The sequence below is a fragment of the Phaenicophaeus curvirostris genome, chromosome 3 (assembly GCF_032191515.1).
Source record: "Phaenicophaeus curvirostris isolate KB17595 chromosome 3, BPBGC_Pcur_1.0, whole genome shotgun sequence".
Classification (NCBI taxonomy): Eukaryota; Metazoa; Chordata; class Aves; order Cuculiformes; family Cuculidae; genus Phaenicophaeus; species Phaenicophaeus curvirostris.
The window spans coordinates 10,789,344-10,801,361 of record NC_091394.1 but is presented as its reverse complement, the minus strand read 5'-3'; the positions used below and the strand labels follow the sequence as shown (position 1 = coordinate 10,801,361).

The 12,018-nt window shown below is 42.6% G+C and overlaps 1 protein-coding gene and 1 long non-coding RNA gene across 2 annotated transcripts; both read left to right on the top strand.

Moving 5' to 3' along the window:
• The first annotated feature begins 192 nt into the window (after window positions 1-192).
• Window positions 193-2,629, top strand: CCDC127 (coiled-coil domain containing 127). The gene is made up of 2 exons (XM_069853040.1): window positions 193-544; window positions 1,506-2,629. Exons 1-2 carry the CDS (start codon window positions 424-426, stop codon window positions 2,177-2,179), a joined length of 795 nt encoding a protein of 264 aa, XP_069709141.1. The 5' UTR covers window positions 193-423; the 3' UTR covers window positions 2,180-2,629.
• A 104-nt stretch (window positions 2,630-2,733) lies between these two features.
• On the top strand, window positions 2,734-5,023 carry LOC138718533 (uncharacterized). Its single transcript, XR_011337101.1, has 2 exons — window positions 2,734-2,991; window positions 4,470-5,023. It is a non-coding gene; the product is annotated as an uncharacterized lncRNA (long non-coding RNA).
• The last annotated feature ends 6,995 nt before the right edge of the window (window positions 5,024-12,018 follow it).

Sequence of the window (12,018 nt, the reverse complement as noted above, 5' to 3'; positions counted from 1 at the left end):
CCCCTCAAACCTGCCCCTCCTCCCACCGCCTAAGAGATCTGGGAAGAGGCCGAACCACCGGGAGCCCTTTAGGACTCGGGCGGGGCGGTTTGCCGCTCTCCGGGCTGTCGTCCCCCCCTCCTTTCCGCGGGCCCATGGGCTAACCCGGGAGGGGGCGGGGCCAGCGGGTGGCGGTGAGAGCGGCCCGGACCGTGCGGGGCCTGCGGGACGGCGGCAGCGGAGCTGGGGGGGCAGCGTTGCCCCCCAGAGCCGCGAACCGGGGGACAGCACCACCTCGAGCTCCGACACCGCCTCCATCCCCAGTAGCAGCAGTAGCAGTAGCAGTGAAGGCGGTGGGCACCCCCACCGCCCACCCCCTACCCCAGTAGCAGCGCTGCGGCCTGCTGAGGCCGCGCTTCTGCCCTGTAAATCTGAGGTGCCTTGATGAATAACTTAAATGACCCTCCCAACTGGAACATCCTGCCAAACCAGCGGGAGCCCGGGGGGGAAGGCAGCAGATGGAACTACGCCTTGCTGGTCCCCATGCTGGGCTTGGCAGCCTTCCGTAAGTAGCGCCCAGGCCTGGCTGCTGGGCCACCCGAGGGGATCTGCGGCAGGACAGGGGGACAGGCTGGGCGTGGCCTTTGCTCTGCCCGCTCTTTATAGCGCTAAAGCAATGCCCAGCCTCCACACACGGAATTGAATCCGTATTTGCTAAGCTCCAGTTTACCGGTTTGTCTCAGAGGAGCTGATGTACGATGTGCTAGAGAGCCCAAAGGTAACAAACAACCCGAGGAGCTACTGATGTATATTATCTGTAAGATCTCTAGGGAGACCTTATAGCAGTCTTCCAGTACTTAAAAGGGGCCTATTGGAAAGACGGGGAGGGGGTATTTATCAAAGAGTGCAGGGATAGGACGACGGGTGACAGTTTTAAGCTGAAAGAGGGGAGATTTAGACTAGATACTAGGAAGAATTTGTTTCCTGTGAAGGTGGTGAGGCTCTGGAACAGGTTGCCCAGAGATGCCGCGAGTGCCCCATCCCCAGAGGTGTTCAAGGCCAGGTTGGATGAGACTTTGAGCAACCTGATCTAGTGGAAGGTGTCTCTGCCCATGGCAGTGGGGTTGGAAGTGGGTAATCTTTAAAGTCCCTTCCAACTCAAACCATTGTATGATTCTGTATTTATTTACTAGACCTGAAAAGTTCTTATTGTAGTTCCTGCATTGGAAACCAACGGTTTGTTTCCCCATAACTTTATTTTTCTTCTTTAATCCAAGAAGCGTTTGTATTAATAATAAAAGACTAGAGGAGGTTTCACTTCAAAGGAAACATGATCATTTAAAATTACTTACTGCGAAACACATATCCACAGAAATACATTTTGTGGGACAGTAACTATTACTGGGGAGGGCAGGAAGGAAGGTTTTCTAGCACTTAATAGCTTCTGTAGAGGCATAGTTAATTAATCATAACTATCAATGTTATATATGTTAGCTCATGTCTGAAGTCTTATTTGTATATGATAGGTTGGATCTGGACCAGAGAATGTCAAAAAGAAATAGAAAGAGAAAAAAAAGAATATTATAAAAGACATTCATCTTTACAAAAAGACCTGGAAGCCAAATACCGGGATGTAATTACAGAAAATCGTCGCACGGTTGCTCACTTGGAGTTGGAGCTTGAAAAGGAACGGAACAGAACCCTGAGTTACCGTGAAGCCCTTGTGTCCCAGAGTCGCAAACTAGTAGAAGAAAGAAGGATTCTAGAACAGGAACAGGAGAAGTTAGAGCGAGAAAAACAAGTCCTTTTGCACTCTGGAGCAGCAGGTAACTTGTACCGAAGTTGTCTGGCAAAGGAAGAAGAGTGGCAAAAGAGAGCCAATAATTTACTGAAAGAATTTGAAGAGGGACTTAAAGAGAGACAGGACATCTACTGCAGTCTCGTTGTACCCAGAAGCCAGAGATTAGAAATAGAGAAAAATCTGCTAGTTAAAGCAGCAACTGATCCTCTTGCTATGTCTCTACATATGGAAAGTGGCTTAAAAGATATTTTCAAACATGATAACTACTGTGGCAATTTGCTGAACAGAAACAAAACTCAAAATGGAAAACTTATGTGGCTGTATCTGAGATATTGGGAACTAGCTATTGAATTACAGAAGTTCAAGAGGGCAGAAAAAGCCATCTTAGGGAAACGATAAGTAGTGCAAGTAATGGGATTTCACGTGATCCACTGTGTATAGTAGGGACAATCACTGTTGTAGTCTGAAGCTGTTAAATTCTCCTACTGTGTTTCCATTTCTCGTCCTCGTTGCACTTGTATTTGCATGGGGCATACGCAGTGTTGGTGCCTTTCCTTTCAGTGTCTAACAGCAGATGCTCCAATGAGCTATGCATGCTCTAAAACTCTGTGAGTGTGCTTATATTGCAGACTGCAGTGTATGCCAGCTTCCACAGGTATCAGAAGTAGCAAAACAGAACTCAATTTAGAGAGATTTACCTGATTGATGGTCATACTCTGTCAGCAGAGAAGTGTGATTTGTCTCCGCTAAGTGGGGTAGCACTTTGTGCTCCTTATCCCTGATGTTTTACATGGTGTCTCAAGGCTATCTTTTTATTATTATTTTGTTTTTATTTTTTTTGTTTATTTGTTTAAGACAATGAAAACTGATTTTGAGAGACATGATAAGCAGGCTAGTTGCCTCCCTCCTGCTTGTATACTATACATTTATAGCACACGCACATTCACAACGTATATTTGTGAATGTGCGTGTGTATAAATGTATTAGTATTCAGAGGGGGGGAATAGTGTGATCATGTTTCAAATTAATCAGTTTTTCATTGTCTTCCACCATAATATATAAATAGAACTTTATGAATGAAACATCCAAAAGACTCTAATTAAAATAACACATAAAGAAACAGTTTGATGAAAGACTCATTGGAGCTAGGAATCCATACTTGGATGCTGGAGAGTATACAAAGTTGAAGTTATATTCTTACCATACTGTAGGTAAGTTAAGAATTCTTACGTTTTTTTCTGAGTCAAGGTTTTAATTGTAACCCAACAGTGTGTCTCTGTTATAGACATCACTGCACTGCTGCCACTGCATCCCAGCACCTGGCTGGTACCTGGTTAGCTTGCAGGAACCTCTGTGAGTTACAGCCATTGCGCGTGGCGTGGTTCCTTGGACACAGGTCCTGTTAGTTATCCACAGAGAGGAACCTAAATGCAGCCTGCGCTGGTAGCCACTGCCTCTCTCCCTGACTGTCTCAGTTCTTCCAGAAGAATTTGAACTATGCTTTGAATTATGCTTTTCCATGACTCTTAAATTTTGAGCTTATGCTTAACATGCACATGACCGTGAGAACTAGATATACACATTTTGCAAACTTTTCAGAAGGGGGACTTTTTACTTTAGTTAGCACATTAAAATAAACACATCTAGATGTATTTAAAAAAAACCCTACTCTAGTGCATTTCTGTCCTTGAAATACATTAAAACTGTGAGTCCTTGTAGCAGTAAGAAGCAGTTTTTCAGATGTGCCATGTGTTTTGGAGAATTGACACTTTTCCTTCTAATCCAGCCTTAGACCTCAGAGGGGCAGTATTTGCCTGTTTGCTTATAACATCTGGTCTTCTCTGCTACTTGGCTTTGATTAAAGTTGGTAGGTTTTCATTTCTTTAATTAGCAGTTCTTTGTTTATTTGAGGGCTAGACTTGGCAAACATGTTTGCTGTAGGCAATCAGCTGCTGCATGGCTCAGAAGCAATCGAGCTAAGTGAATGCCTATCCAAGTTTAACAGAGTTCCAGCAGATACAGTTTTTTCTTCCGTTATTTCCTCCTAGTTTCATTTCAATCTGGGCATAGAAGACAGCAGATAAATCTTTTGAAATAGTGTGTGCAACCTAATCCAGTTACTCATCAAAAATATCTTAACACAAAACAAAATTCTTAAACTGGATATATTTCCCAACTATTCAGTTTTCCGGTTGTGTTTTTGCTCGCCTTGCTGGTGCCAATTATACTGTTGTACCAATTTATTAATATCTTATGTACTGGATATTTTTAATTTATTTTTTTAACAAAGTTCTAGTAGACAGAGATAAAAAAAAAAAGAGATGCCATCACAAACACCCAAATTTGTCTGTATGCCAAGCATATGTGGGTTGGGAGATGAGAATGCAATTGAGTTACCCCTCTTGCGACAGCCTGAGCCAAGCTACTGTAGCTGACCATATGCACAAGCCCTGATTGCCCAGTAGAACAAATTAGTTTCAACACCTAATTACCCTGTGTGTAATTCCTCCGGGACGCAGAAAGTACCTGACCACACTGCTGTGGCACATTTCGTATGGATGTACAGCCAGTTAAGCAGCTCAGCTGCCAAACAGTAGCCAGTGAATCAGTGCCAGTCTATTTAAGACTTGCAACTTTGTGCATATTCATGAGTTCTTAAACATTAATTGCTTTTTCATTTTTTTTGTAGTTTGCCACTGACATCACTCAAAATGCTCAAAGAAAACGTAATCAAGGGGATAAAATACTTTTTCAGTATGAATATGTAAGTTGAAGCATCATATGCTCAATTGTACAGGGTTGGATGCAATGTAATAAATGTTTGATACTTGTTTTCACTTCTTTAGAAGTGTCAATTGTACAACTATTGGTTGAACTATTGTCCATGGACGCTTTGCAGATTGGTATATTAAGACTGAAGAGTTATTTGAGGAGGGCTTTTTAAAAGTGTACAACTGATTTATAAGCACCAGGCCTGTTAGTTTCTACCCAAATTCACGTTTCTTGGTGTGTTACGGATTTTTGAAACATTTCCCCACTGTAAGTTGTTAAGTTGAAACTTCTTTTGTGTGCTTCATCTTGCCAAACAGCTCTCATTCTGGATTGGTTATTTGTTTGGAAATGGCCGCATATGTGTAGAATGCAAGAATAATTTGTTTTCAGAATATTTAATGAAGTTTTTGGTTATGAAAACGGTCACTCACCTGTTAAACAATAACAATTAATAAAAACCCTTGCACATTTCTGCACTGTTTTGTAAACTTGGGTGAGGTGGTTGCTGTTTTATCCCATCTTTCTAAGCAAATTGCACAATTTTAGTGCTTTACAAATTGGACAGTTTTTAAATTGGCATATAAAAGTTTGGATCTTCATGCTGAGAAGAGGTTATATTGGAAAGTTTTTTTTCTTTCTTAGGAAAGAGCATCGTTAAACAAGTAAGTGCACCAGCTTTACCTAAACATGAGTGATTAAAGATGACTATACCACTGAAAGATGGGTAATTCCTTCGGTCTGTCTGTTATGTGGGGTGTTCTGCCTTCCTTCACGATCCCTGATATGTCTCGTTCTGCAAGTCAGCTCCTTTTTATTTCACTGTGTGGATTTTCTTGTTTTCCTGCTCTCTGTGAAGAACTGTTATAGCATCCAGCTGCTTTAGGACAATGTTCAGACACTAGGACTCTGAATTACCTTCATAAAAGATCCTTAATCTTTTGTATTTGACACATTCCTTTGCATTTAGCCATCCCTCATCTTCACATGGAGAATGCCTTCGTTGTGAAATACTGTAAACAAAGAAAAAGAGGACAACTTGTTATCAAACTGAGAATAAGAGCTAGTATTAGGTTTGTTAGTATAACTACTAACAAACTAGTAGTTTAAAACTACTGAACTTGGAGATTAGAGCATCTTTTCAATATGTATATTGTTCAGGTTGGTCACTATAAAAATCAGTAAAATGCAGATTGGAAGAGGTGTCCTTGGGCTGCCGTGGGACAGAGGGCTGTGGGTTCCTTTCCAGAAGAAAATTCAATGTTCTGAGGTCCAGATAGTGGTGCTGGGTTTGGTGGACTAGTTCCCAGTCATGCTCTGCAAGGCAATAACTGTTAATATGACTTTCCACATTTTGACGCAGGCAAGGAAATGCCCTGAGACATCTCATGCTTTCAATAAAAGCAAAACACACATCCTATTTGGTGTGTCTGCTTGTGATACAGCTGCTGCCCTGGGTATGTGCAGCACAAAGAGAAACACAAAACACACTATGTACTTTCAAGGAACTGAGTGCTAGAGAAGGGAAGTCTGCCTCAGAAAATGCTCCTGAAGAGGGGTGGGTAAAGGGAGGCTGCCCAGAGGGTCCAGGTGCCTTTTGCTCATTTTGCCTAACTAGGAGCTGCCAGAAGACATCTGACACACCAACCTATCTTGCTAAAAGGGATGCCACACTATTAGTGGCGGCTCTCTTAAAGCTCTCCTTTACCTCTTGCTCATACTTTTGAGCGCTTCTGTGTGAGGATGAGAAAATAAAGTTCCTGTGTGGAGGATACAGGGCAGAAAACGGTGGTCAACAGTTCAGGTATTGTGGCAAAAGAAAAGGAATTTAAATTATAGCTGTGATAAAAGGATGAAATTCAAGCTTATAGTTGCAGTCATGGTGCAGCTGTGTATGAAGGCTTTGCCTGCGTGCATGCCAAGGACTCAGTCATTAACTGCCCAGTCCAGGAGCTCTCCAGCTAATCGCTGCATCGCTGCAACAACAGACAGATCTGCAAAGAAGTAACTCACCGAAATTTAGAGTAGCCTGGCAATGAGGAGGTCAAGCGATGTGCTAGCCACTTCACAACCAAACAACCGACTGATTGCTGCTGGCACTCCCAGGGCAGCTGGGGCTATGCCGGAGGTTTTCCCAAGGAGCTCCTGCTGATGTGCAGCAGCTCTGGTCTGTAAGCTGGTACATGCTATCTGTATGTTTAGATGTTGCTTAATCATTTGGGGTGAAGGGTCCAGTGCACAGCCATGGATTTCCCTGGGTTGCTCGTATTGTTGAGTAATGAATTGATCAAATCATGCATAATTCTATATAGGCAGTGGAAATGGTTTCTGCCTCTGCAAGGACTGCGTGTAGGACTGTCTTTTGCATGTAGACATGTTTCTTACATGATTTAAGATAATCAAAACTGATCGCGCATGCACTCTAGTGGTCACACAGGTCCATGGCTGGATTACAAGAATTCACCAGAACAACACTTTGGTGAGTCTTACTCCATCTAGCAGAAGACACCACTGCAGGGGTGTTTGCAACATCAGGACCCAGGTGGGAACCAACCCTCTTGGTCAAAAGATTTGATACCCCTCTCCTTCCTGAGCACTATCCTATGCAAAATATCCTTTTTCAAAATAATGACAGGTTCTCTCTATGAATGTGTGCATCGGTATGTTTGGTCAGTAAAGTCAATGTGGAAAAGTAAGAAACCATTTCTCAGCACAGAGAGGTTTCAAAATCTTAGAAAAGTGGACAAATTGACCTTTTAAACTGATAACAACTAAATACATTTTGAAGGAGTTAGAAGAAACAAGTAAAAACTCAGCATCTAACCTGGATTATATATATTTAAAAGACCTTGTACAGGCACACCCCCAAAGGACTGGTATTAGCAGTCTGTCTCACTTAAGGGTGGCAGCATCTGCACTGGGTAGTGTCAAGGAACACAGAACTATTTTGACATTGAAATCAAGTTATGTAATGAAACTGGGAGACCTATCACAATCTGATCAACCATCTTAATACTCATTTCATAAATTTTAAAAAACGGGATAAAAAAAGCTTAGCCTTTTAATAGCCAATGGGTGACAAAGGCCTTATGTCTGAAAGTGGGTGCTCTGAGAATGTGAAATCACACCGACTCATCATTCAATATGCTAGGAAAAACTATAACCCTTGTGCGAAGTAATCATAGAACTGTCTGGGGCCTTTTACTCAGTGACACTTGAACATACCCTCTGGTTCTGAAGGAAAAAGAACTATCTGAGTATGGGGTCAGATGAAAATTCATCTGGAAGTGCTACCACTGGTTTGGAGTTTAAAAAGGATCATGCTGAGCCAGTTGCCGCCCAGGTCAATGTCAAACAAGGCATTCCAATGTCACTCAATCAATCCATTACTCTGCAACCTAGAAAAACATGTCTATGGATTCCACCAGAGCAAATGCCACAATTTGGCAAAGCCAGGTTACCACCTTGGCCTTTGCGAATGACTTGGTTCTGCCAAACAACACGTGGGAGGGGATGCAAAACACTGTCTGCCTTGTAGAAACCTTTCTGTGAGTGCACTGATCTGAAAACCCACGAGGGAGAAGTGTCACAGCTTTTTCATCAACCCCACCCATGACCCTTCCATGATCAGTGACTGCAGCTACTGGAAGTTGTTCAACGTAAGCCAAACACAGTTGCTCCAGGAGACTGAAATACCCCAGGGTTGAAAATATACCTTTGGATAAAGACATCTAAATCCGATTATTGAAACTCAATTCTTGATTTTCTAACATGGGAAAAGCACTGACAAAAACTTTCTAGAAAGCTAACTGCTTTGAAGACCTACACAGTACCAAGACTCTCATGCCTGCTGAATCATGCAGACATGAATGATGCAGCCTGGTCTTTAACTTCGAAAGGGCTCTTAAAAAGTGATCACATCTCACAGCTTGTATGTGTGATCACCTGCTGTGCAAAAGTACTAAGGCTGGTGACTGATAAGTCACCTGCATGGCAAGATGTATTATAAACGGAGAAGAGCAGTCATAGCCTGTAGTCCTACTCGCAAGGTAGTGCTGTCTGAGAAATTATTGTGGAAGGACTTGTGCAAAATTACCAGTTACAGACAGATTCTGGATAGTCATCAGAGAAAGTGAAAAGAGTAAACATGCTGATGCAATAGCCCTGAAAGTACTGCCTACTGCGTATAACACTAGTGGTAACAACCAGACAACTGAAAGTAAGTGCTGCCTCTGGAAACAAAGATTCTGTAGAAGAGATTGAAGAGCGCAGAGGGCTTGTGAGGCTTGCTGTGATGGCTGTTTGCTGTCATACGCCTCGAACAGCCTTGTATTCCAGGCTGAACCCCGCCTGAGCTGCCCAGCTGCTGCAAAAACACTTCTTCACCCTTCTATTTATGACTGTTCCTGCAGGTTTGTATTTCTGAAACACCTCACTTCTAAAATTGATTTACACAATCAGAACAAAATCCTCAGCTGAAATGTATGATGCTTTGTATCATTAAATACTGCCTCCCCCTTGTGGCTAATGGCTATTCCAGCCAGCAGGCTCAGCGGGACCTTCTGTTCCCATGAGCTGTTCTGGATCACATCTCCAAAGGCACACTGTCAGAACTCTCTGGTCCAAACGTGACTGGAGTGTGTAACAAGAAAGATGAGAAAAACATGTTTAGTGACTGAGACAGGACGAACTCGTACCCACCAAAGTAAGTAAGTATTGTGATAGACCTCTATGCCAAGGTGGCGTTCAGGACTTGGATGTGGTTCAGCAGCCTATTAGCATCTCGCTGTATACCACAGCACTGGAAAAGAAAGCAGTAACAGCCTTGTTCAAAAGAACACTATCCATTGATTGATGAACATGGTAAGCAGCAATCTACAACTGCCAACACGTTCTGCTCCTTGCTAGGGAAGAGATGCATGAGGTGAGCAGGATTCAAGCAATAGAACTTTACTGGTTAAGAAATTTAGGGTGACACTGGCCATCATGGACAAGATCAAGGGTACGGAGCTGTTGGAATGGGTCCAGGGGAGAGCTACAAAGATGATCAGAGGGCTGGAGCACCTCCTGTACAAGGACAGGCTGAGAGAGTTGGGATTGTTCAGCCTGGAGAGGAGAAGGCTCCGAGGAGACCTTGTAGTGACCTTCCAGTACCTGAAGGGGCTACAGGAAAGCTGGGAAGGGACTTTTTACAAAGGCTTGTAGTGATAGGACTAGGGACAATGGGTATGAACTGGAGAGGGGCAGATTTAGACTAGGCATAAGGAGGAATTTCTTCACCATGAGAGTGGTGAGGCCCTGGCACAGGTTGCCCAGGGAAGCTGGGGCTGCCGCATCCCTGGAGGCGTTCAAGGCCAGGTCGGATGGGGCCTTGGGCAGCCTGGTGTAGTGGGAGGTGTCCCTGCTCGTGGCAGGGGGGTTGGAACTAGATGGTGTTTAAGGTCCCTTCCAACCCAAACCATTCTATGATTCTATTCTATGATTCTATATGATCATGAGGTCAGATAATTTGATGCTATCCACAGAAGCATTTCTACACTTATGCACTTTACCTCTATTTCCACCCCCAAGTGATTCCAAAGATGAGATATATTTTTCAAGGAGGAAAACAATATTTTGGGGATCTTCTGAATGTATGCAGTGCATCATTACATTAAGGACAGCACATGTCCCTCTCTGGTATCAACAAGAAGAACAAAACAAAGGAGGAGGAGGATGCTGAAAGTGCTATTACTTCAGTGAAGTATTTGTATACAAAGCTGAAGTATATAAAAAAAAATAGAGATAGTGCCTATTTCTAGAAGATATAGGGGAGGAAAGTGCACATGGACATCAGTGTTAGTTCAGTTCTAGATGAAATACAGCAGACATGATGTTCATAACTTGTTCCTTTTAATTCTTTTTAGCAGCCTGTATTGTGAAAGGATTGGTTTCATAGATGTTTATTAGCCATAACATGTTATTAGCCATAACAGGCTCTGTGGGATGTATCAAACCTAAGCCTTGTGTAACCTGAAGGAGAAGTTACCTTAGAGCAAAGGAAAGGGCTCTGCAGAATAAGCAAGTGACTGTGACTCCTGCAGAGCAGTGCCAATTTCTTTGTTCAAGTCCACAGGGTGGCAATATAGACAACCCCTTCGTGCCATTGCGATCAAGTGTGAGCTGGTGTCATTCATTGCTACCACAGGTCGTTCAGAGAAAGGCACTGTGCCTTCCAAGATCATTAGCTATGCAATTACACTGATAAAGAAATTCGAGCTAGAGGCTGTACCAGCATATTTGCTTCCGCAAATATTTACAAGGGATATACAGCTAACAACCACTGGAACCTGGCATTAACCAAGTAAGATAAACTTCTCTGGAAAGACATTTTGGATTTATTCCGTGAAAAGCAATTTGGAATGTATTTTTTGTTGATCCCGACGGAAACTGCTTGCACATGAAACTTAGCAGAGAGGAATTTCCAGATCATCCTAACACAAGTGCGGATTTATTTCATATCCTAGCAATTTTTCCTCATATAATTTGATTCCCAAATGAAGCTACATTAATTCCTTCCATGTCAGCTCGCTCTGTGCTTAAAGAAAAACATGCTGTTTTAGGTTCCCATACCGAACTTTGATTGTCAAAGATTTCTGATTATGAAGAGTCATTAGGTTGTAGCTGTAAGCTATGTTGTGTGGAGAGTGTGTAATCATGATGTGATTCTGTTGTTGAAAGAGATTCTCCATCAGTTGAAAGTCTACATATGACTGTGCAAGGATTTAAAACTAAAGTCTACAAGTCAGGGAATGTAGAAATATTATGGGGAGGATGTTGGGTTTTCCTATTTGTCTTCTGTCTGCTATTTATTACTGCCTCATATTCCCTACTAGGATTATCTCCAAGTGATTCAGGAGGCAGGATGATACTGCAGATGAACTGCAAGCTCCTGCACCATGAGGTTTCTTGGTGTTGACCAATAGGTCAATGTTCTTCTGTGAAACTGGAACCTGAAGAGCTGCAATTCAGAAGTTCTTTATTGCCACTTATAAGTGAAAATTGATTTTTCTAGATGAGGGATGTACAGTAAATATAGTTTTTTTGGACTTCAGTAGAACAGTTGCCACTTGACCACACAACTAGATGTATTATCTGAGCTAAGTAGATATAACATGAACAAAGAACTTGGTAAAGATATGATGATGGTGGTCAGCTGTACTGGAAGCAGAAATGGTTGTCTAAGGGGAGGTTACTAACGCAGTTCCTCAAGGACCAGCTTAGGGACAGTCATGGGACACGTTAAGTAGGGACAAAAAAATAGTAGCATGTTAGTGACACAACCTCAGAAGTACTGTGAATGTGGAAAATGTATCATTCAGGAATAACTGGGTAGCTCAATGTACATGGGTAGCAGAAACTGTGAAATTCAAAATATGATAACTTAGAAAAAGAAATTCTGCTGCAAGCTAGGAAATCCTTAATTGGAA

Coding starts and splice junctions, on each gene's coding strand:
- CCDC127 (XM_069853040.1), top strand. CDS start 424: ATGAATAACTTAAATGACCCTCCCAACTGGAACATCCTGCCAAACCAG. Junction 545..1,505: donor GCTGGGCTTGGCAGCCTTCC/GTAAGTAGCGCC, acceptor TGTATATGATAG/GTTGGATCTGGACCAGAGAA.